Source organism: Aedes aegypti, chromosome 2, assembly GCF_002204515.2.
Source record: "Aedes aegypti strain LVP_AGWG chromosome 2, AaegL5.0 Primary Assembly, whole genome shotgun sequence".
Classification (NCBI taxonomy): domain Eukaryota; kingdom Metazoa; phylum Arthropoda; class Insecta; order Diptera; family Culicidae; genus Aedes; species Aedes aegypti.
The window spans coordinates 386,582,135-386,606,812 of NC_035108.1; the positions used below are offsets into that span (position 1 = coordinate 386,582,135).

General features: G+C 40.2%; 1 protein-coding gene across 5 annotated transcripts in view; it reads right to left on the bottom strand.

Annotated features, from left to right (window-relative positions):
• LOC5577014 (CCR4-NOT transcription complex subunit 3) overlaps positions 1-21,491 on the bottom strand; it is a 41,498-nt gene extending 20,007 nt beyond the window's left edge. For 2 of the 5 annotated variants that reach the window (XM_021846937.1, XM_021846935.1), the window contains exon 1: positions 20,790-21,491. In XM_021846937.1, the coding sequence (XP_021702629.1) occupies positions 20,790-20,814 (25 nt within the window). In that variant the 5' untranslated portion in view covers positions 20,815-21,491. The remainder of the gene's footprint in view (positions 1-20,789) is intronic. The other 3 variants (XM_021846939.1, XM_021846936.1, XM_021846940.1) reach the window with 3 other exon arrangements.
• Between the last annotated feature and the right edge of the window lie 3,187 nt (positions 21,492-24,678).

Consider the following 24,678-nt stretch of genomic DNA (forward strand, 5'->3'; position numbering starts at 1 on the left):
TATGCATTAGGGGGATTAGGGGCATAATGAACATACGGGGCGAAATGGACACCCTCTCAATATCTGATAATACACATATTTCATCAAAAGTTCATTCACTGCATGAAATCTGTAATGCATTTGAAATGCTTGACGGTGAAAAAAATTTTTTTTTTGCTTCAAATGATCTTTAAAATTTGACTTAAAATTTTTCTCTGTTTCAAATTGGCATATAAGCAAGACCGTGAAAGAATCTAATTTTTGAGCAAAGTAACGAACCCAGAAAGGTTCTTTTTAGTTATTATGATTGAGGGAGAGTCCTTTTGCATATCGGAATGATTGACAGTCATTGAATATGTTGGAATAACTAAATTTCATACAGGTGTTCATTTCGCCCCGATACCTTTTTACCATCCTCGTTTTCGACCCAATTTTCTATCTCGCTTTTCTGACATATGATATGATTTTTATCACTATGAATGAATGTGGCACGTCGTACTAACATCAAACTTGAAAACTAGCCGGGGATAAATTAAAAACATTGCCATTTAAGGGTCTTAAAACGAACATTTGCTTAACGTGTCCATTATGCCCCTTATTCCCCTACCACCAAATTAAGGCTAAGTAGCCCGTCATTCGTTTTGGCAGTAATGTTGACATATCAAGTTGCAATTTCAAAGTGATAAAACTCAGTTCACATAGTTCATATTGATGTGGAAAAGTATCACTAAATTCGCTGACGTACAGAAAGTATGCCGATACTTTTTCAGCAATACCAACCGATTTTCTTGAACTCAAAATTGTGACTTGATTTAGCAACACTGCCCATATCAGGTATCAGGTATCAGAAGGCCGGCTCCAGAGGCACGTTCCCCACCATTTGGGAGATGTGTGCCATCGCCATATTTGAGCCTATTTCATCATCTACCCGATGGGAGAGGAAAGGGAAGGGGAAGATGGAAGGAAATAGGAGGTGGGTCCCTTGAAGAGGGAAAATTGCATAAGCGAATTAAGAGCATGTAGCTCCATACCACAATGGGTTCGAACAGCACCCTAAAAAGAGCACTGCAAAACGCATGAGCGCAAAGAGAGCCTATAGCTCATTACCACAGCGGGTTAAGAATAACAGAAGGTCCTGAAGATTCAGGTTACTGAAATCAGTTTCACTTAATAAGTGTTTACCAGGTAATTGGAATCGCAATTACGCGAGAACTTGACAGTTACATATCAGGTGATAAGAAGTTCCATAATCGGAATCACAACTATCACACACAAATGTATCAACACACTGAATATTTGCCATGTGATAGTTGAGTCAGCAGTGGCCAGTTAAGGTTGTAACCAAGCGACTGCAATTCTGCTTTGACAGATTTGTTAAATACTTAGCCACCTTTGGGGTGGCTCAGTAATGTACAGACGTCCACTCGTCCCGCGAAGGGAGTTGTGAGAAACATTTCCTATAAGCAAAGTGACAAGCAATTTTGAGATCACTCGAAGCAAGGACAATTGTGTCCCAATTCACCGGAAGTGGAAACATCCAAATCACTAGGATTTCCAATGGACGGAGAAAATCCATGAAAATTGGTCACAACCAATTCACAGTTTGTGGAGTATAACAAACGCAAAGTCTGCGAATTTACATTCTTATGTTCATATAGAGATGTAGGCGATTTCCTACAATAAGTAATCCAAGATTTGAACTACCTAAGCATTCCATCAGACTGGAGCTTCTCAAATTGATATCTGAGCTGCTCCAGATGATGTGATGAATATCAGCATCACTGCACACAATCAGCAGAAGGCCTTTTCATAAGCAGTGAACGACAACTCGTTTGAAATCATCCATTGGGGATGGTTCATCATGTGGTAAATACGCCAAAAAACGAAAGACGTATTTCCTATTGAGGTCACATACAGAAATATCAATTGTGACAGCACATACATCTCTGGTTGTTAACTCAGAAATGAGTGTAGCTACGTCAGCGCTATTTACGAGCACGCATGCACGAGGCATGGCACGGGAATATGCCATTTCATGTTTCTGAAAGTAGCAAAAACTGGGTCCACTAGGTTACCTAGATAAAAGTTCACAAAAGTAAGGTTTTTGAACTAGCGCCACTTGAGCTGTACCATTTGCATGAGTCTACAAAGATTGATCGTTGCTGACATTTTATGCTGGAGATTGATCTAACTAAGCTATCCTAGCCGTAGCCACTACCCAAACTAGGCAGGATTAAGCTTTTCGCCATCTCAGAACGAAAAAGATCAGCAGCGAACAAAAACCAGATCGGTATCTCTTAAAAGTCGCCAAAGGCGAAAAGCACAGAATACGCTGCGTAAAACGCATAATGCGAAACCATATAGGTGAAAATTTAAACTAAATTACAATGTATTAATAATCCCACCCTTATTTAGCCTCAGGCTTGAGACTGAAGAAGTGCAGCCGATTATCTCGGAGAAACACAAGGTCACCTGCACCATTGCTCCGGGTAGCACAGGAAAGGCATATTACTGTAGAGGGCGCCCAGGAACTCCACAGGCTCCGTTTGCGGCTAGGTTTTATTTAGACCCCCCTAACCATTCATTCTTAGGCACGGTAAGCTTAAAGCCGTATGAATTAGGGGTCACCTGTGAGGTGGACTTTTACCACCGGAACAGGCAGTCCGTAGTGTTAATTCTTAGCCAGTTGAAACAACCGCTACCGACACTACGCGGCTATATAGGCTGATAGGGAAAAGGAAGTTAACATTGATGATTAACTCCTGATGTGCCCAAACCGCCAGCAAGGCTAAGTAGCCCGTCATTCGTTTTGGCAGTAATGTTGACATATCAAGTTGCAATTTCAAAGTGATAAAACTCAGTTCACATAGTTCATATTGATGTGGAAAAGTATCACTAAATTCGCTGACGTACAGAAAGTATGCCGATACTTTTTCAGCAATACCAACCGATTTTCTTGAACTCAAAATTGTGACTTGATTTAGCAACACTGCCCATAACTGCATATTTGTAACATTCGACAAAAGTAGGCATTGAGTAAATGGAATACCAAGTGTGCCCAGATAGCCGTAGCGGTAAGCGCGGAGCTATTCAGCAAGCTGAGGGTCGTGGGTTCGAATTCCACCGGTCGAGGATCTTTTCGGGTTGGAAATTTTCTCGATTTCCCTGGGCATAGAGTACCGTAAATTCGGGTGTAATTGATCACCGTGTCACGCGATTTTATTTCTTACTAATAGTGCGCCAAATTCATTGCAACCTATAGTAAATGAACGGTGTTTGTCTTAAATGATGTATATTTGTGTTTAGTGAAGTTTTTTGTGCCATAGAATGTTCATTTTTATGAAAATAATGTAAAATTCCAGAATCAAGTTTGGTGTGAAATTGAGAGTTGGACATGGTGTGAACCTGAAAGTTTGTGAGGATGCTAAAAATATATCTCCAAAACAGATTTTACTATCAAAACTCTTACCAATTTGCTCGTTTTGTTGAAAAATTTGTTTTTCTGCTACAAAGTAGAGAAATCCTTTGGAAATTGCCTACATTTAGGCGTTTTTTGCAGTATTCTTGAAATTTAATTATTGATTATTTCCATAAATATTGTCTCGTTAAGAATTTGGCAAGCATATTTGAATTCAGGAGGCCCGAATCAAGTATGTAATGTTAATTTCAAAACTAACAATAATCACATTGACAAGTGATCAATTTCACCCCGAAATGGGATACCACGATTTTTAACTTTAGAGCTGATTTTTGGCACTAATATCACATTTGTTAGAAAATTTCGGTGCATGAGCCAATGAGGTTCACCGTCGTACTTGTTTTCCTGCATTTAGTTGTATGGTATTGATAAAATTTTAGAAAGCATACCAAGAAAACAGTGAAAAATGATCAATTTCACCCGAAATTACGGTATCTTCGTACCTGCCAAACGATATACACATGCAAAATTGGTCATTAGCATAGTAAGCTCTCAGTTAAGGTGCAAGAAAAAATGGCTCAAAAGTCAGAACTGAAAAAGCAGTTTTCTTCTTTTAAAACAATAAATTGATGAAAATAAGAACACACAGCCTTTTTATTTGAAAAATAAAAGAGTTGTGTGTTTTTATTTTCTTTGATTTGTCTATTTAAAAAGAGAAAACTGCTTTTTCAGTTTTGACTTTTGCACCATTTTTACTTGGGCCTTAATAACTGTAGAAGTGCTCATAAGAACACTAAGCTGAGAAGCAGGCTCTGTTCCAGTGGGGACGTAACGCCAGAAAGAAGAAGAAGAAGAAGACCAAGTGTGCATTCTATGGCAGTATGGGAGGAAACTAAAATTTTCAAAAATTACCACGAATTCAGAAGTGCTTATTTGAGGCTGATATTTTGTACAACTCATATCGCATGCTAGATGAATAGTCAGAAATAATTCTGATAGAAATTTTATTGCTATTACATTACGAGGCTTATTTATAACCTCAATGTGACTGTTATGCGGTTATAATTACTAATATGACAAAACAACTTGGTATTTTTTTCAAATTTTCGAGAACAATTCCACAGATTTCAGTAAGTTGATCGAAAGTATTTATCATTTGATGACTCTCCATGGTTATTAACTCCAATTTCTCAAAAATGTCGAATGTGACTGTTATGCAGTTATGGGCAGAACAATCATCAACGACGCGTACAAATTTCAATGACGGCCTACTTCGCCGTAAGACGCAGTGATTGTTATTCTGGCTACGTGAAAATCACGTAGGCGCATAAATTCATTTGGACATCTGCATATCGTGTTCATAGGGCAGGGGAAGTGGTTCACCTAGAGTGAATTTATAGCACAGAAAAAGTAGATTTTGTATGAAAATTGACAGGAAAATGAATGACAAGTTCATCCACACTTCTCATGGCCTATTCTCTGTTGAGCTCAAATTTAAAGATGGTGACCGCAAGTTTTTCCATGAGCTGTTGATCTTTAGAATAACTTTTAGATTGATTTAAAGGTAGGGGGACACGGGGCAGTATGGACACCCTAAGGAATTTGCCTATTTTGACTGTGAGGACATGAATATTATACTGTTTTTTTATGTGCAGTATGCTTTTTAGAGTTCTTAAGCATTTGTTAAACGTGGTTGAATAATTGGGAAAAAAAATATTTTGTTTTCAAAAATAGGTTTAAAAAAAGCTTATATTTGGTAGTCGCCATCAAGCTAGCGGGGCAAAGTGGACACCCCCATGGGGCAGTATGGACACTCTAATGTTTATAGGAAAATTTTCCCGCGATCGTTCTCAAAACCTCAAAAAATGAAGTTCATTTTCAGGAAACCATAGTGACAGGTCACTGTACCACTGGAAACATGACTAAAACCAATTTACGACATTTTTCATAAAGATGCTTTCAATATTGCCTCCAGGCTAGTTTTAATCAAGAATTGACGATTTTCAACTGATATGTGGTTCCGCTTCATAATCATTGCATTGAATGCTAAATATTTTTGGATAATTTTGTATTTGAAGTTATATATTTTTTCTCTTTGAAGTGTCAGCTCTACTTTGTCACCCATATTGCCCCAACAGTATAAGAAATTTTTATATAAGTTTTTCAATGTCTTAAAGTACCAGAAAAAAATCTACTATATTTTTGAATATAGCATAAATAATTGAAGATTCAATCAAGAGCTACATTATCGGTCAACTTGCAGTCATTTGCCTCTGAAACCTTATTTGGTGAGGTGTGAATGTTATAATTTTTGAACCAAATAAAAACATGATCAAGTTTTCTATTTAATATCAATGTTTTGAACATTTTTTCTGAAATTTTAGTGGATAATTTACTCCTCCGACAGACAACTGAAATATTGTTTGCATTTAAAGTGTTGAAGTATTCGCTTATGCAAAGATACAGGGGGTGTCCATTCTGCCCCGGGTGTCCATACTGCCCCCGGTACCCCTAAATATGTATTGGATATCGCAGAATAATATGTTTATTCAATTTTTATACCTTCTTTCGTATTCATTACAGCTTACGAAACGTGCCACAGCAATTCGACCAAACTTGTGGAGGCACGAGGTATTTTTGAATGGAAGGGTCCTTGGGGAGTGAAAAGTGTGTTTTTATTCTAGAAAATCGATTTAATCACCTATTCGTTCGAATCCATCTATGGCCCACTTGATTTTGCTGGCGTAAACGAAAGTTTCGCATTCCCGTTCCGGTTTTCGATTTAAAGAGCATTCGAACGTAAACAAGAATATGGTTGAATATAATAAAAAGTTTAATTTCTTTAGATCGTATATTTTTAAATTAAAAAACTAGATTGCATAAACCTCTGCAAAACAGAATCGGTTCCTATGCAATTATCCCAATAACATTCAATGCAAAATCATCTTGAATGTATTGAGACGCTTCGTAAGAGCTATGTGAAAATCCATGTAGCTGTTACGTGAAACTTCGATGGATCTGACGAAGTTCATTTGTTCATGCGTTCATTCGGTGCTACCTACGATCCACGTAAGTGCTACGTGAAAATCCACGTAAGTGCTACGTAAAAAGAGGGATGGAAAAAAACACGTATGTTTTCAAGTAACAATGACGTTTGGATTATTTTGAGTGTATGTAGTATAGTAAGCACGAAGTTAAATACTCAATGCGTAGAGCGGGGCCGGATTGACAAAAGTGAAGGCTCCACAATCTTGGTGGGGGAGTCCCTTTTTCATAGTTTTTTTTTATATAAAATTGAATGTAGGTACTCATATAATTACACTAGTAACTTTTATGGTTCATGAGTAACGTTTCAGTTACTAAAAATTATTTTTCACTGCTTTTAAACTAATGAACGTAGCCTGAGATCTGCATACTTATAGTTATGGGTAGCTATTGAATTATAAAATTTTAAAACATGGAAACCATATCATAACAGTATTTCGATATAACTTTTATTTTTATCACAGACAAACAGACGTCACACTCTCATCGCTGTCCATCGACCAACTTTTTAACGATCGATTCAAATATTGGGTACGTGGTCAATCGACCACCCGCAGCGCTCGCGTCGTTTTTGTTCGTGTTTGACGTTTACACACTACCGCCACCTGTTGGTCCATCGGCCAACTACAGTGTTTTTAGCATTGGGCGTACATGATTTCGCGACTATGATTTTGATCGAGATTTGTTCTAAGTGTTACGTCTGTTTCTCTGTGTTTTTATTTTGAAACGGGTACCATTACTGCACCAGATTCCGCTCATTTAAGGGAAGTTACGTGCTGGAATGTTTATTATAAAATATAAAACTATTGTGTCGATCAATACTTTGCATTTGTTACTGCATCTAAGTGTTCCTATTTCCGCTCATGCAGATTTTGTAACGAACTTACTAAAAAATGCATTATTACGAATTTCGTTAGTTATCTTGATATTTTTCATAGTCAAACCATAGCTACTACTGCAATAAAGAAAGCAGTATACTAAAATCGATATTTCTTTAAAATTTTGTTTATATTCTTGCATGAGCGGTTATTGAAACACACAAATACCTAGTGATCCAATCAGTGCTGGGAATGGTAATACAGTACTGACCCGATTTTGTCAGTCCCCGATTTTGTCTGCCCCTGATTTTGTCTGCCCCCGATTTTGTCAGCTTTGTGACCCGATTTTGTCAGCCTATTTTAAATTTGTCAAAAAATTGTTATCGTCTTGTTTTACCACGTTTACATTAAAATTGATGTTGATGTTTGATGTCATGCACGCATGGGCGTAGCCAGAGGGGGCATAACCAGTGGCGATTCCCTAACCTCAAATCTATCTGTTCCACGAATAGAAATTCTTGACTTTATGCATCCAATTTGCAGCTATCAAGTGAAGATTTGCTAGAAAGGAAGATGCCAATCATTTACTATTTGTTTTATGATCAGGGTGTCCATTCAAAATCAGTTTTCCAATTCCCGGATTTTTCCCGGGTGTCCAAGAAATTAAAAAACAGATAGCAAAAAATCCTGCGTTTTGATATTTTCGTTTTTCTTTTTTTTATGGAGGACATGATCTAATTTATTTATGAATTGATTCTAATACAATTTAAAAAAAAACAGTTTACATTTTAAGAGGGTTATGGAAAAAAAAAAGATTTAAAATATTTCTGCACATCTTCATCGATCCTCTCTTCCGCTAATAACTTTGCTAAAATAAATCTGCCATATTTCCTATTAATGAAGAAGATATAGCGATTCTACATCCTACGACAACAGAATCAGTTTTCTGCAATAACGCAAAGGAAACAATGATGAAGAGAAATCGATGAATGCAGATAGGCCCTTATGAAAAAACAATGCTGATTTGCTGAAATATCTAAAACATCTTTACCCCCTGGAATTCGTAGGAAGTTCAGAGAAATTATGGAATAATATAAATGCCTGCTTTGTGCATCTAAACTTCCACAAAAGGGCAAAGTTCAATACCCAACCTATTACCTTCTAAGAATGCCTTAAGAATTATGCGTTACACATGGCTTATGCTTGATTTATGGAGAAATGATTGATCTGTGATGAATCTCATGTTGGATCCAAGAAAAGATCTTTTAAAAGAAACAATATTTCCAAATACATGTTATTGTTCTCCTATGAAGCTGGCTAAAACATATCACATGAATCCAAGATTGCATCTTCCAAGTAATCTTCAAAAGATTCAATGAACATATTAATAATCTTGTCAAATACTTTACAAAAATCTTACCAAGAATACCTAAAGGACCTCTTTATTTATTTATTCATCAAAGAACTAGCCATGACATGTTTTGAATTATTGAAAGAATTCGCTGTCAATCTGCAGAGATCTATACAAAATCTCGTCAGAGGCCTTATAAGAACCGTCTAGGCCAGTGGTTCCCAACCTTTTTGGAGCTCTGGCCCCTTTCAAGTTCTACAAATATCCCGCGGACCCCTGCAAACAAAAATTGTAGAAATCTTTTTTTGTTAAACAAATAAAAAAGATTTGATTGGTTTTTAGTATAAGGTGACTTAAATGCAGATCAGAAAAAGGATCAAATTCAATTAACTACAATTACAAAAACACATTCTTTCTTGTTTTTCCCAGCATATCTAAATAGATCTCACAAAGGATTTGTCTATGATCAATGACATTGAAAATAAACTGTCAATGAACCAGTGATAAAGGTGGTGAACATCTGCTGAACCAGAACAAAAACAAGCAAAATACTCGCGAGTATAAAAGTGCTGTAATCTGTCGATGATAAATCTTTTCGTGTACGTATTCGGAACTGTTCGAAGTCAATTGGGTTTTTGGTAGAAAAGGCTTCTGAGTTTTCAAGGGAGTTTTATTACAAACTTGTAGTTTACTGTCGATTTGATGGATGTACACTTGATTTGTCTGTCAAAACCATAATAAATCTCACCTTGTTTAGTTGCACGCGAGTAAATGTTCACGAACATTTTAATATTTGTTCTGGTATGTTCTCCCGTGCAGGCAGGTGCAAACCTACTCTCATCAAGTTTGTTCGCGAGTCTGTCGTGTTTGTTTTGCGTTGGTTTACACGCGTAAGATGCTTCGTGATTTCCACCTTGGCAAGGAACCTAATTAGCGGTTTAGGGAAATCCTTCGAAAATTTTTACATTTATCAATAGATATCCTTGACAGGGTCTCACACAGAACACGTCTGGGTTCCATATAATATCTTCTATGGTCTTCTGTATGGATCTACCGTGAAGATATTTTTCCAGGCAATTTTTGGAAGATATTGTAAGGAATATAGCAAGCATCAACTTTGGCGGCTTCTGTGAATATTTCAAGACACTTTCTAATGGGTTTCATAGCCCATTGTATACCGTGGGATGAATTTCACCTGGAACTATCGGAAAAGCTAGTCAGATAACCTTCAAGAATCTTCCCAAGAAGTACTGCTGCAGGAATATGTTAAAATCTCTCAAGGAATTAAATAGAAATCCAGTTAACTGTATGCTAGTTGCGCCAAGGATTTGGGTACAACAAATAAAAATCCACCGAGGAAAATCAAAAATATGTCAGTAATTTTCTGCGCATTCCTCAAGAAAATATCTTAGTGTAAATTTTCAATAAAACAATTTTAAATCATATAAATTCGTCTGTTTTTCTTCTTAAATTCACAGTGAATTAATATGATTTTTCTCAGGAAATTTCTATTTAAAAAATATATATCAGCATTTATGCTGTTTGAATGAACATTTACTATGTGGTTTGTGATTGAAATTTTGAGTAAAAGAGCTCCTGTGAAAAAAACATTTAACGGATAATATTAAAAAAATATATTTTTATCCAAATGTCAGAGGGACATTAACTTCTAAGAATTTAAAGCAAAATTAGCCAAGGACCTTTTCTAGAATCTACTGAAAATCTTATTAGCAATCTACTAATAACTATTTCAGTGATCTCTCAGAAAGAAATTTTAAATACTGGTCGAATATCGGTTCGATTTTCGTTAGGATTCCCGCAAAGATTTCATATGCCATGATTTCAAAAAGAAATCGAACAGCCAAGAACATTGTCAGAAATCCTTAAGTACCCCTTTAAAAAATTTTCAAGGGCCCCTTGTAAAAATTCTAGTTTTACCCCATAGTACTTAAAATTTAAATAAACCGGTAGTCTTATGTTTTGTTTTCCCGGGGTGTTTACCAAATTCCCGGGTATTTCCCGTATTTTTCCCGGTCATTTGTAATTCCCGGGTTTTTCCCGGTTTTCCCGGATGGATGGACACCCTGTTTATGATCTCAATTTGTCGAAAAAGGCATTTTTAGATGCATAGAACAGGTCAAAAGTGAGGTTACGAGTCGCCTCTGGATATAACCAATATAAAGGAGGGGGAGCCCCTGATAAAAAAAACTGGCTACCCCCATGTCCATCGCCCTCTTAAAAATCCATGAAACCATGTAACACGTCAAAATTTGAGAACAGGAACAAAATAAAATGACTCGATTTTGTCAGTTTCCCCATTTTGTCAGCCTAAAATTCATCGAGGGGCTGACAAAATCGGGTCCTTACTGTAGTAGTAGGCTTGACTTTCTAGAAAGCCACGCGGCTCTTCTCAGTACAGTAGTTCAAATATGTGAATCTCATCAAGTAGCCTATGTTGAGTGCATGAATTTTCTAATTGATTAGTGTCATTGAATGCTCTAAATGCGGGAAATGCAGCGGGAAATAGAACATTTTTCTACGGTGTGTAAAACTACGTGAAGTCTCGGGCGAACACTCCAGTTCGTTCGAGTCTCAGCGGGGACTACGACAGGGCGACGGACTTTCGTGCCTGTTGTTCAATATTGCGCTTGAAGGTGTCATGCGGAGAGCCGGACTTAACAGTCGAGGTACGATTTTCACGAATTTGAAACGGTGGTAGATTTGTTCACCCGCCTAAGACGCGAAGCAACAAGAGTCGGGCTAATGGTTAATGCGTCGAACTGCGGAACTGAGCGGGACAGGGCCCGCCTAGGAAGCAGTGTTACGATATACGGGGATACCTTCGAGGTGGTGGACGAGTTCGTCTACCTCGGGTCCTTATTGACGGCTGACAACAAAGTTATTCGGGAAATACGAAGGCGCATCATCAGCGGAAGTCGTGCCTACTATGGGCTCCAAAAGAAACTGCTAAGGACGATCTTCGGCGGCGTGCAGGAGAACGGCGTGTGGCGGCGAAGGGTGAACCACGAGCTCGCTCAACTCTACGGCGAACCCAGTATCGTGAAGGTAGCTAAAGCTGAAAGGATACGCTGGGCAGGGCATGTTGCAAGAATGCCGGACAACAACCCTGTAAAGATGGTGTTCGCTACGAATCCGGTCGGAACAAGAAGGCGTGGGGCGCAGCGAGCTAGGTGGATTGACCAGGTACACCAGGACCTGGAGAGCGTGGGTCACAGTCGAGGATGCAGAGAAGCGGCCATGAACCGAGTCAATTGGCGAAATATTGTTGGCGAGGCTTTATCAAGATAATTGATGTAAAGCCAAATAAGTAAGTAAGTAATCTACCATTATATTTTCATCGCGAGATAGAAATTCTAAACTCATTTTAAGCAGTTTTGTAAACAATCACGGAAGTTGACACGTTTTCGCTGATATTCGACAGCGCTTCCCCTTAACGTTCACAACACAAGCGATCAAACTAACGTCGGAAAGAAAAATGTCAACGGAATGCCTCTAACCACGATAGCTTCGCTAGGGAACGTTACGGATTTGTTTGTTACAGTTTGTTAATTACAGATTTCCGTAATAGGCGCTGCTTTTACTGTATGTGTGTCACATTTGACATAACAAGCAGGATCAAACTATTCATGTTGTTTATGATCTGATATATCTGAATTCTATGCAGAACAAATGCCAATTTCATCGTGTCAGACGACATTCAATTGATAGTTTTTTGTTGTTCATGATATTCATTCTACTGCTCGTGCTGTGTGTGAGAGGTGGCGGTAGCGGATGAATGCAGAAAAATAAAATCACTGCTGATCACGGCAATGGAAGGAACGTCGCGCAAAATGTAGAATGTGTGGCGTAACACAGCTATGCTCCTCAATCACTCAATCATACCACTCACACTCCAAATCATTCCACTCATTCTCACAATATGTAAAACACAGTAGCTACACTCATCTCATTTAGAGGCTCATTAAAGAGCATATGATCGATCCAATGTAAATTATATTTTAGTAATAAATTGACCACAGTACCGACCACACGCATCCCTTTCAATCGGAAAGCCAAGGAATACCCCAAATTTTGGTGACCCCGACGTGATCGGTACCATAAAGTCGCGAGTTTCTTCTGCCCCGTAGCAGAAAGTTCGTAAAATCCGCCGCGTTTGCGAAAATTCAGACCACTTTTGTGAACCAAAATCCACTAGTGTGTGAACTTTTTGCCGTCGTCGAACAATGTCTGAAGACGATAAACAAAGCCTTCCCGGTTCGTCGTCGATCGCGACCAAAGTGAGTGAACCCACTATAATCGCGAAAATCGGATATCCGGAATTCGACGCCGATGACATCGACACCTGGTTCATGTGCTTAGAAGCGGCCTTCAGCGTCAACCAAGTGAAAGTGGACAAACAAAAATTCAACGCCGTCATTGTTGCACTCGGTCCGCGCGCCAAGTTTGTGTATAGCACAATAGCGCAGTGTAATGACGCCAACAACAACGATCGCTATGAAACATTAAAAGCCGCGGTGATCGCTCACTTCCAACCATCGGAAGCACAAAGGTTAACCAGTTTGCTATCTGGAATCACACTCGGTGATCAAAAGCCCAGCATCCTTTTGTCCGAAATGCGTCGACTTGGCGGGAAAGGATGCACTGATAGCGTGCTGATGAATTTGTGGTTACGTGCTTTGCCTACAACAGTGCGTTCTATCATCGCCGCCATGCCAACCGCCACCCTGGACGAACAAGCGAAGGTTGCCGACAAAATCATGGAAGCCCCGAGGAATGAAATTTCGGCAATCCAGTCATCTACTACCCCGCAGCGTGCCGACCTGGAGCAGCGCATCGAAGCATTATCCCAACGCTTGGAACAAGTCCTTTCTGGAAACTTCCAACATCGTCAGCGAAACCGAAATCGCTCACACAGCCGATCCTCTGGACGCCATAGATCATCGACGCCATCGCAGCCGAAGAATCGACGATGGATTTGTTGGTTCCACTATCGTCATGGTGCCCAAGCCAAGAAATGTGAGAAACAAAAAGGCGATAACCCAAATGTTGCCTGCATTTTTTATGACGGGAAAATCCCTGTGTACGTTCGTCAAGAAAAAAATTAAAGTGCGTGCGATCCCCTGATTGCACGGAAAAGCCCAAACCCCTGTTTGAATCATCTATCCCTGAAGAACCCAGCTTTGATCTGAACCGCCCCTCGCACATACGTCGCATCCACGTTCACGACCAAAAATCGACCCAGTCCTTCCTCGTCGACACCGGTGCGGACATTTCCGTGATTCCTCCCTCGCCTAGAGAAAAGTTCCACCCTGTTAAATCGAGACAGCTCTTTGCTGCAAATGGAAGCCCGATCCCAACCTATGGAACTAAACGCCTCATCATTAACATTGGCCTCCGTCGCCCCTTCGAGTGGATTTTCACGATCGCCGATGTGAAGTCGCCAATAATAGGTGCAGACTTTCTCAAACACTATGATTTGCTTGTGGATCTGCGAAACGGCAAACTAGTGGATAACACCACGCGCTTGTGTATCAACACCATCAAAGCAGATTCCGAATCAATTCCCATCTCCACTTTCAACGTGAACAATCCCTTTGCCGCAATATTGAAGGAATTTCAGGATATAACTGTGTTGAACATGCGTCATCAACCAACCCAAACGAAAACTCTCCACCACATCATCACTACAGGCCCGCCAGTTTTTTGCCGTTCCCGAAGACTTCCGATGGACAAATTGAACGAAGCCAAAGCCGAATTCAAATTCCTGATGGAGCAAGGGATTTGCCAGCCCTCCAAAAGCTGCTGGGCCAGCCCATTGCACATGGTGCGGAAAAGCAACGGTAAGTGGAGACCCTGCGGAGATTATCGGGCACTGAATGCTATCACTGTTCCCGATCGTTACCCTATTCCGCACATTCAGGATTTTTCTACGGTTCTACACGGTAAGAAGATTTTTTCGTGTATCGACCTGCAACGCGCTTACCATCAGATCCCTGTCGCGCCGGAGGACATCCCCACAACAGCTATTACAACCCCGTTTGGCCTTTTTGAATTCAAATTCATGACCTTCGGCCTGCGTAATGCCGGCCAAACCTTGCAGAGACACCTTCACGAGATCCTAGGCGATCTTTACTTCGTCTTCCCATATGTGGACGACTTCATTATTGCCTCGAAGGACGAAGAAGAACACAAACAACACCTTCGTAGAGTTTTCCAACGGTTACGTGAAAACGGCCTGGTAATCAATCCCAGCAAGTGCCAGATCGGATTACCGAGCGTGGAATTTGTGGGCCACCTGATAACCGCCGACGGCATACGACCAACCCCGAAGAAAGTCGAAGCAGTGTTAAATTTTCCTCGTCCAAGCACTGCCAAACAGATGAAACGTTTCCTAGGCACCATCAACTTCTACAGGAGATTCATCCAGCATGCCGCAGAACACCAGCGAATCCTGCAAAATATGATCCATGGGAATGTGAAAAATGACCGAACACCGTTAGAATGGGACGAATCCACCAATCAAGCCTTCGAACAATGCAAAAACGATCTTGCACATGCAGCTCTTCTGGCACATCCATCTCCCGAAGCAAAACTAGCTCTCGAAGTGGATGCCTCTGGAACTGCAATAGGCGCCGTTCTCCACCAACTTGATGAAAGCGGCCTACAACCACTGGCATTTTTCTCACGCAAACTAAGCGATGCCAAGCAAAGAGCCAGTACGTACGACCGCGAACTTTTGGCTATGTATGAAGCAGTCAAATACTTCAAAGATCTGATAACCGCCAGGGAATTCTGTATCTATACAGACCACAAGCCTCTCGTTACTGCTTTCCAGCAACGCTCAGACCGAGCAACACCAACACAGCAACGGCATCTCAGTTTCATCAGCGAGTTTACGACCGATATTCGCCACGTTCCCGGCGAAGCGAACAAGGTTGCTGATATGTTAAGCAGAATCAGCTCAATCACCACCACTATCGATTTCGACTGCATGGCTGCACAGCAAAACGACGATCCCGAGTTACAGCAGTATTTGAAATCACCACCACAAGGCAGCGGATTAATACTCAAGGCACTCAAATCACCTTTGTCATCCTTACCCATGTACTGTGATATCTCAACAGCAGCCATCAGACCTTTTGTCCCGAAAGAATTTCGTGCCTCGATCATCTCAAGCCTACACAACATCTCACACCCTGGAGTCCGAGCAACAGTTCGTCTAGTTGCTGATCGTTTCGTCTGGCCGTCCCTCAGGCGGGATTGCAAGCAATTCGTCACACATTGCATCCCGTGCCAAAAATCGAAGGTACACAGACACAACAGATCACCTATACTGCAGATCAACACCCCGATCGAGAGATTCGCTCATGTACACATGGATTTGATCGGACCCTTACCACCATCTGACGGGTTCGTATACTGCTTAACACTAATAGACAAATTCTCTCGTTGGCCAGAGGTTCTCCCTATTCCCAATATGACTGCAGCCACCGTAGCTCGAGCCTTCATTAGTGGTTGGGTCGCACGATTCGGAGTACCCATCCGAGTCACTACCGATCTTGGTCGGCAATTTGAGTCCGACCTATTTCGCGAACTTACAAGAGTATTGGGCATCACTCACCTGAAGACGACGCCCTATCACCCTCAAGCCAACGGGCAAATAGAGAGAACGCACCGACAGTTAAAGGCCGCGATCATGTGTCACTCCAACACCAAGTGGACAGAATCGCTGCCGATCGTGCTTCTTGGTATGAGATCCTCTCTGAGAGAGGAACTGCAGGCATCATCTGCAGAGGCTACATACGGGACAACACTTCGTTTGCCTGGAGAATTTTTTTCCGAAGTTCCCACTAAACCACTAACACCAGAAGTGGTTATGGATCTCAAGTTGACCATGGCTAAACTTCGGCCGACACCCATGAGTAACCACTCCAAGCACCAACCGTACATCCAGAAAGAGTTAGCTGCCTGCTCGCACGTTTTCGTCAGAGTTGGCGCTATCAAGCCGCCACTTACACCACCATACGATGGACCCTACAAGGTACTACGACGGAAAAAGAAAGTGTTCATCATTGAGATAAAGGGTAAAAAGCAGGCTATCTCCGTCGATCGCCTCAAGGCAGCACACATCTCAACTACCGAACAGCAACAAATACAGCCAGCAGCAACTACCATTGACCCAGCGTCTCCATCTAGCCGAGCTCTAAGCCGAGATGAACCAGCATCATACAGAACCAAATCAGGACGTCATGTTAAGATTCCCCGTAGGTTTTGGTAAAGGGGGGAGCAGTGTGGCGTAACACAGCTATGCTCCTCAATCACTCAATCATACCACTCACACTCCAAATCATTCCACTCATTCTCACAATATGTAAAACACAGTAGCTACACTCATCTCATTTAGAGGCTCATTAAAGAGCATATGATCGATCCAATGTAAATTATATTTTAGTAATAAATTGACCACAGTACCGACCACACGCATCCCTTTCAATCGGAAAGCCAAGGAATACCCCAAAAATGTTTACAGCACTGGTTTTAAGTAAGAGTCGTAGTTTTCCTCCCTCGTTATCCATGAATCGCATCGCTGACCAAAGGTGACTCTCAGATATGTTTCATCCCTCACTAATCAACACCCTTCCCGTGGTGATTGTTGAGATGCAGAGGTATTATCGGTCTCTAGCAGCAAAAATCATTGCTCACTAACATTCCTTCCCCATCCCAACTGACCGTCAGGACTTGGCTGAAAGCTGTACACATTTTAGCACTTCGAGTGTTGCTGATTCTTTATATGATCCCTTGTCCTTATTGGCCAAACCCGAAACACTATGTGCAAGAAAACAACGAACGGAGAGAAAACAATCAAGAGAATCGAGCTGAGTAAAAAACGTCGCCTTCCGCTATAAACAACCTCATGTAATTTCAGTACATACATTTCATACACGAAACGGAAAGCACGCCATTTTTCGAAATTTGCTTTAATCCGAGAATTATTCAGTTTTTCGTTATAATTTCGTCGATTTTCGTTCGTCGTTGGCTTCGTCCGCTTTTGCGTGTTGCTCTGTCGATTAACATCGAGAGTAAGCGGAAAGTCCCATTCCTTATAATTTTGGATCGAATTCAATTCTTACCAGTTCCGATCAATCACAGAGTAGCAACCATTGACATGTACCAGTCAGTATATGCGGCTACTTTCAATTTTCTTAGCAGGGACGCTATGTAAATTAGAAAAATGGCGTCTACTTAGGCGGCCCTCTACGGATTGTTTTTCTTCAAGTTATGAAGAATTGACTGTATGAAATACGTTCTTGTGGGAAAGCTTCAATGAATTCTTAGAAAACTCTTGCACGATTTGCTTATGAAAATTTTTGTCGGAATTTTCTTTAGAACTTCGCCCGCATTTTTTTATTCCAGTTTCTTAGCGGAAAGATGCTCGTATCATGGAAAATTTCTTACAAGAACTGATTTGGATGCCAGATCCTTTCTGAGATTCGTGTTTGATTGCTGAGGAAAACTTCGATAGATGTCTGATAATATCCACAGGTATCGTAAAAACCATGGTTTAAGGGTTTGGGCATGAGCCGTGATTACATTCGTGTCATGAGTCAGCTTTTGTCCAATCACTATTCGTTAAACGCGCATACCCACCGTATTGGGCTCTCAGGAACCAATCTCTTGCGGGCTTACCAGAATGTCGAACATGTCGTATGGATTTGGATTATATGAATTTGATCTACCTGTTTTTGAAGCGTATCAATATCCGAGTTTGATTGTCGCTCGTTCCCAGTCTTTCTTTTTCCCCTTCAAATTGTCCTCTTCTCGTCGTGGCTCCCACAAACCGTTTCTGTTTAGTTTCGTTACAGAGCTGGATATCCTGTCCCATCAAGCTTCATCAGCTTAGTAGTCTAAGTAGCTCAAGTATCATTATAAGAGTACAATGGGTCGGTGTTCAGACAGACTGGACCGAGTGCTTTTCAATGGTTTCAGTAAAACGTACCCCAAGCATTTTAATTAACAAAATATTTGCATTGTTTGCTGTAACAATGGAACTTGTCTATTTGATGATACATCTGTATCAAAATAGCAACAGAAAAAGTAGAATCGATGGAGTTCTTAACGTATCTTTGGAACGCCAAAATATCATCAAGTCGGGTCTGTCTGAACAACGACCAATTGAAATCTCGAAAAATCCTTTCCTTTCCTGTTGTATGAATGTATTTCCTCACCTCGAAACTTCCCCAAACTAACATAGTTTTCGAAATAAATACAAATTATAAAATGTAAATAATGTAAAAAATAAGAAAAGATTTCGGCTCTGTCATGTCCTACGGCGCCCGAGCCTGCCAAACAAACGGTATAAATAAAAAAAATGTCTGATAAAATTTTAAAGTAGTTTCAATTAATTCAATTTGATTCTTGTATTGAGATATATTTAAATTCTTAGTAATGTAAGCATAAGCAGAAGTATTGATGACCGTACAATTCTTAATTGCTAATCCGCGATTTACCGGAATAATCAAAATTGTACAGGAGTAGCTTTGGAGTACCATACTATCTTCAAGGTAAAATTTCTAGAAATCCAAACTTAGTAATGTCAATAACGGCGCCGGCTACGTCCTTACGGTAATCGGGGAAGGCAAGTTATGTTGGTGTGAGGTCCATTGCTACTAGAGACCGAGATCATCTCTGCATCTTCAGGGTTTTCACAGGAAGAAGTTTTGTCAGTGGGAGTATTCCAAAGCTACATGATCAGGATTTACCTTAGTAAGTGATGCGATTCATGTAGCCTCAATAATAAAAAAATATCTATCAGTGAGTCGACGTTTTTAATTTCGAACAATTCAAACGTTATTTTCAGTAATTGCGACAAATAGGATAACCATAATAGTTTGGACCCATGCGTTTTTTCCAACAAATTTCCCTGTTTAAAACAAAAGATCAACTCAAATCGCAAGTCATTTGGAAAGAGCACTGGTTTACACTTGCATCAACCGGTTGTACATAGATAATGTCTTTATTTTGACTTAAATTAATTTAATTCAATTGTTTCAGCCATACAACCGTTACAACATGTTTCACGGGGAAAATAAAGCCGGTCAAAATGTTTCATATGTAAACAAAAACTTTTAAAATTTGTGGACTAAAAAGCGAAAATTATTTCCATTTTCCATTGTTATTCGATTGATTAGTCTACGCGCGAGCATATGAAACCAACAGTTTATTAGTTTTTATATAATCTCCAATCAAATGAAAACACCAGGGGTCCAAAATATATACTCTATGGGAGTCCATATTTTGGGGAATTTTGACCAAAATACGACCGTGTGAGCATTTAAATTTCACAGAAGTTTTTCTCTATATTTTGACATGTTCATAACATGATTACGCTGTGTAAATAATTAATCGATACAAAAACCCAAAACCGTATCCATCGAGGGTCCAACATACGACCGTTACCCTAATTATAAAGAATAGTACCTACGTGTACCTATCTAAATATTTTTTTATAAAACAGGAATAAGGGCTTATGCCAGCACATTGGTCAGATGCGTTTGATCCTTCAGAGATCCTTGTTTGAATTCTGGGGATAACTTTGATAGTCTGATAAGTTTTCAATGTAGTTTCAATCAATTCAATTTGTTGTTTGTTTTGAGATACAGTCAACTCTGCCTTAATCGATATTTTATATCTCGATATCGAGATAGAAAACTATAGTAAATAGGTTTTCATGGCTTGGACCATAGTTGCACTAGTTTTGTGTTCTGTAACTCGATACTTCCCTAACTGGATGGTCCCATCAATATCGAATTATGGAGAGTTGATTGTAATATTATTGTAGAGCCTTCAATAAGTATTACACTATTTGCAACAGGACAATTGCATGCATTTTAAAACATAGCTCTTTGACTTCCGACGCTCTGTTTGTTGATTACCAAGAACATATACTTTTTAATCTTCTTATTGTCATTCAGTCAACAAAGCCCAAACGCTTTGTTAAGTATTCTAATGATAATGCCAAACTGAATGAACGAATATTGTTTGCAAATTCCAGCAAACGTTACAGATCACCGAGAAAAGCTAATACAAGCAATATAGGTAATTGCTTTCGGTGGGAATAAGGCTTTCCATTCCATTCCATTCTTGCTGTTGTTCTCACCTTGCAACTTTCGCGTCGCAGCCATGGCTATGTATACATCTGGTCGCAGGGATCAGGCATAATCTGGGCATACAAAACAGGAACCTCCTCCGCTCAATGCACTTGACACCGTTGACTTTTCCTCCCGGTTCTCGATCCGGACCGAAAAAAATCGCAACAAAGGAAGATCGAGGTCAATCCTGGAAGTGGTCCTCCTGATATTCTGCGTAGTTATTCCAACTGGATATCAGCAGCGGCCGCTTCTTTCTCTCCTCTTAGCCGGAACACGGTGGTTCTCGTTCCGCGGTCCGCCACAGAAGGTGCGCATCTACGACGGCAAACAGCCGAATATTACCCTGTACGGATTTGCCGAGCGACAGCACCCCAAGAGTGAAGACGAGGGGAATTAACTTTCAAGATGGCCGTGTGTACTGGACGAGGAACGAGATTTTCTTTCGGATTGCGTTCTTGCTGGGGGACGCGAAATCGCGCAACGACCGGCGGATTCTTCTACTGCTCGAGAGGGACTAGAACGCGAACAATCCGCGGACACGGAAACATTCGTAACAAACGGGAACCGAACGGATTAAAAATGCCTTTTATTGCCACGGTATCCGATAACTTTTTTTTTTCTCGATCGCTTTTCGGGGACACTCTCTGACTGAAGAAACGGTGGTGCGAAAAGTTTGTATGTGTGCAGTGCTGCTGCTGTCCGTATGAGAGTTGATTGGACTTTTGTTGCGCTGTGTGCGTTTTGAATTTGTGCAATTTTTGGCTGCATCGCTTTTGTGTTCGTATGGCAGATGTCAAAATAATGGCTGCGTGCGGCCGCTGTCAGCTGGAAATGTCATGACATTTTTGCGAATTGCTAGGGTACTTTCACCAGTAGGGAACTGCTCGTAGGGAAATCCTCAAAATGTTAAAGGTCATACAGTGACTCAATCTCATTTTCGTACGGGGCACTGTTTTCATATCAAGTTGGTATAAAATCTATTAAATGGTGCATGGACTTCGATATACTTCATCAATAATGAAGGTTATAGGTGTCATCAATTGTTTGGCAATGACAAACTGTATTCTTTTGCTTAAATCTTTGGAATAATGGAAAAGTATTGAGATTGTGTCTATAATTGACCCAATTCCATATTCGTACACCTAACAAAAAAGAAATATACAGCATTCAAAACTAATTTTTAATGGACTAGATGATTACTTAAGCTCTTCGTTGTGTTGTTCAGATGCAGTAGAATACATTTGGAAAATTTAAAAGCGGACATATTTGAAACTTAAGTAAATTTAAGAAAAATACCAGTTTTTCCATGTTTTTTGCTTATTAAGAGACGAACCAGCCAAGGGCTGAAAGTCTCTATAATAAAGATATAATAATAATGTTTTTTGCTAAAATATTCGGTAAGTCGAACAATAAATTGCATTTTTTTCAACATCACTTCCTTAAGAATGATAACTTCGAATGTTGCACAAGTTTCAAAAAAATTATAATCAGTTTTAGAGTAGCTAGGAGTGGATATCGAAAACTTATACTTTTGAATCTTAGGTAGTATAAACACTGACTAAACTGACGTGACTCTCAATTGCAGACGGTAACCGAAAATATGCAACGGTCAATTCAAATGATGAGTGGTCGCAAATGTCAAACTGATGCAACGTCAATAGTACGAAGGTGACATTTATACAACGAGCATCTTCATCAGTCAAACCAAACAATACACACTGGTTTCAAACTAGTAAGGTATGAGTAAAATACTAAATCTAAAATAAACTAAATCAATTTCGTATGATGCATTTTAGTTTTGGCAAAACTATCGACAATCATGTGAGTCTGATTCTAAAGCAATATATTTAAGTCAAGAAAATTTTATTTCGTAAAGGAAAGCTTAGATTTTTGTATTCTCTATTTCCCAAACATGATTAAATATATTCCTCGTATTTTTACCCGAACATGTGTAGTTTTTCCTCGGAGTGCTAAAGATTTGTCCGTCAAAGTGTTTCTTTACAAAAACCACCAGGTGGAGTTAGTGTTCCAACGTATTTTCATTCAAATATTTGGCTATTATTCATGAAGCAAAATGCTCCAGCCTCCACGTCAGTTTAGTCAGTGGTATAAAATTTATAAGGGCAACTTCACCGGTGGTCCATTTTTTGGTCCAAATTTATTCCAAAAATGGACCTGTCAAAATTTATTAGACCAGTAAAAATAGACCAAACTGCACGTGCATGCACCGGTTGTTTTATTTTCCCGATCCATTTCGAACGTGATAAAAAAACAAAAAAAAAACAAAACAAATCAAAATTGTAGAAATTCACGTAAAAACTAACCGGGAACTCAGAAATTCTTGGAGGATCTCCTAGAGTAATTAAAGGGGGGGGGGGGGGGGGGGGAATTTCTGGATAACTCCTGGAGGGATCGTGCAAAATTCCTCAGAGCATTCCTGGAGGAACGCCTGGCGGGATTCCTGGAGGAACTCCGGTAGAATTCCTGGTGCAACTGCCAGCGGGATTCTTGGAACAACTCATGGGGGAAATTCCTGAAGGAAGTACGGTGGATTTTTTGGAGGATCTCCGGAAAAACTCCGGATGCATTTTGATAGTAAATTCTGAGAAATTTCCAGTGGAGCTCCTAAGGAATTTCGAAGGAGTGCCTGGATGAAAAACTTCGAGACATTCACGGCAGAGCTCTAAAGGCATTCCAGGCGGAGCTCTGAACGAAAACCCAGGAGGTATTTCTACTGTAATTCCTCTGAGGCATTCCCGGAGAAAATGTCCGAAAGAGTTCTTAGGGGATATCTTCGGAGGAATCCTTGGAATTCCCATAGGAAATCCCGGAGAAGAGGAAATCCCCGGAGGAAATACCGAAGGAATTTCTTAACTAAATTTCCCGAGGAATTCTCAAAAGAAATGCTCGAAAGAATAGCTGTTGGTAATCCCCTGAGGAATTCCTGGCGAAAATATCCGGAGGAATTGCTACTGGAATTCCCCTGAGGAAGCGAACCGAAGATTTCAACCGTAGGAACTCTTGGAGGAAATCTCCGGAGAAATTCCTAGTGTAAATCCCCAGCGAAATTTCCAAAGGAAAACTCAGGATGAATTCTCTGAAAACATCCCAAAGGAATGTCTAGCGAAAATTCTCTTAGGAAATCCCCGAAAGATTTTCTGAACGAGATCCCCAGAGAAATTCTTGGAGAGAATCCTTGAATGTTTTTTGGGGTAAAATCTCTGGATGTATTCTTGAAAAAAAAATCATTGGGGGAATCCTTTGGAAATTCCCCAAAGAAATTCCTGGAGAAGCTTTTGTTGCAAAAATCCCGAAAAATTTCAAGGTAAAAATCCTCTGAAGGCGTACCCTCCAATGAACCCCAAAAACAATCCCGGAGGAATTCCGAAGGATTTCGCGGCGGAACTCCGAAGGAATTCTAGATGGAGCTCCGGAGACTTTTCTAGAAGAACTACTAGGAAATTCCCGGTGTAGCTCCAGAGGAATTGAAGGAACTCTGAAGAAATTTTCGGAGGAATTGTGGACAAAATCCTATAGAAACTCTAAAGCTGTTCCTAGAGGAACTCCGGATACGTTCCTGAAGAAACTCCGGGTGCGTTTCTGTAGAAACTCCAAAGGCGATTCTAGAGGAACACCGAATAAATTCCTGCAGAAACTAAAAACAAAATACGAAGGAATTCCCGGTGGAGCTGCAGAGGAACTTTCCAGGTATCACCGGATGAAATCCAGAGGAATCGCTGGAAAAATTCCAGAGAAGTTTCTGCAAGAACTCCAGAGGAATTCGTGGAAGAATTTTCGGTCGAAATACGGAGGAAGTTCCAAGGAATTGCTCAATGAGATCCAGAGGAATTTCTGGAAGAACTTTAAAAAAATCCAGGAGGAACTCCGAAGGAATCA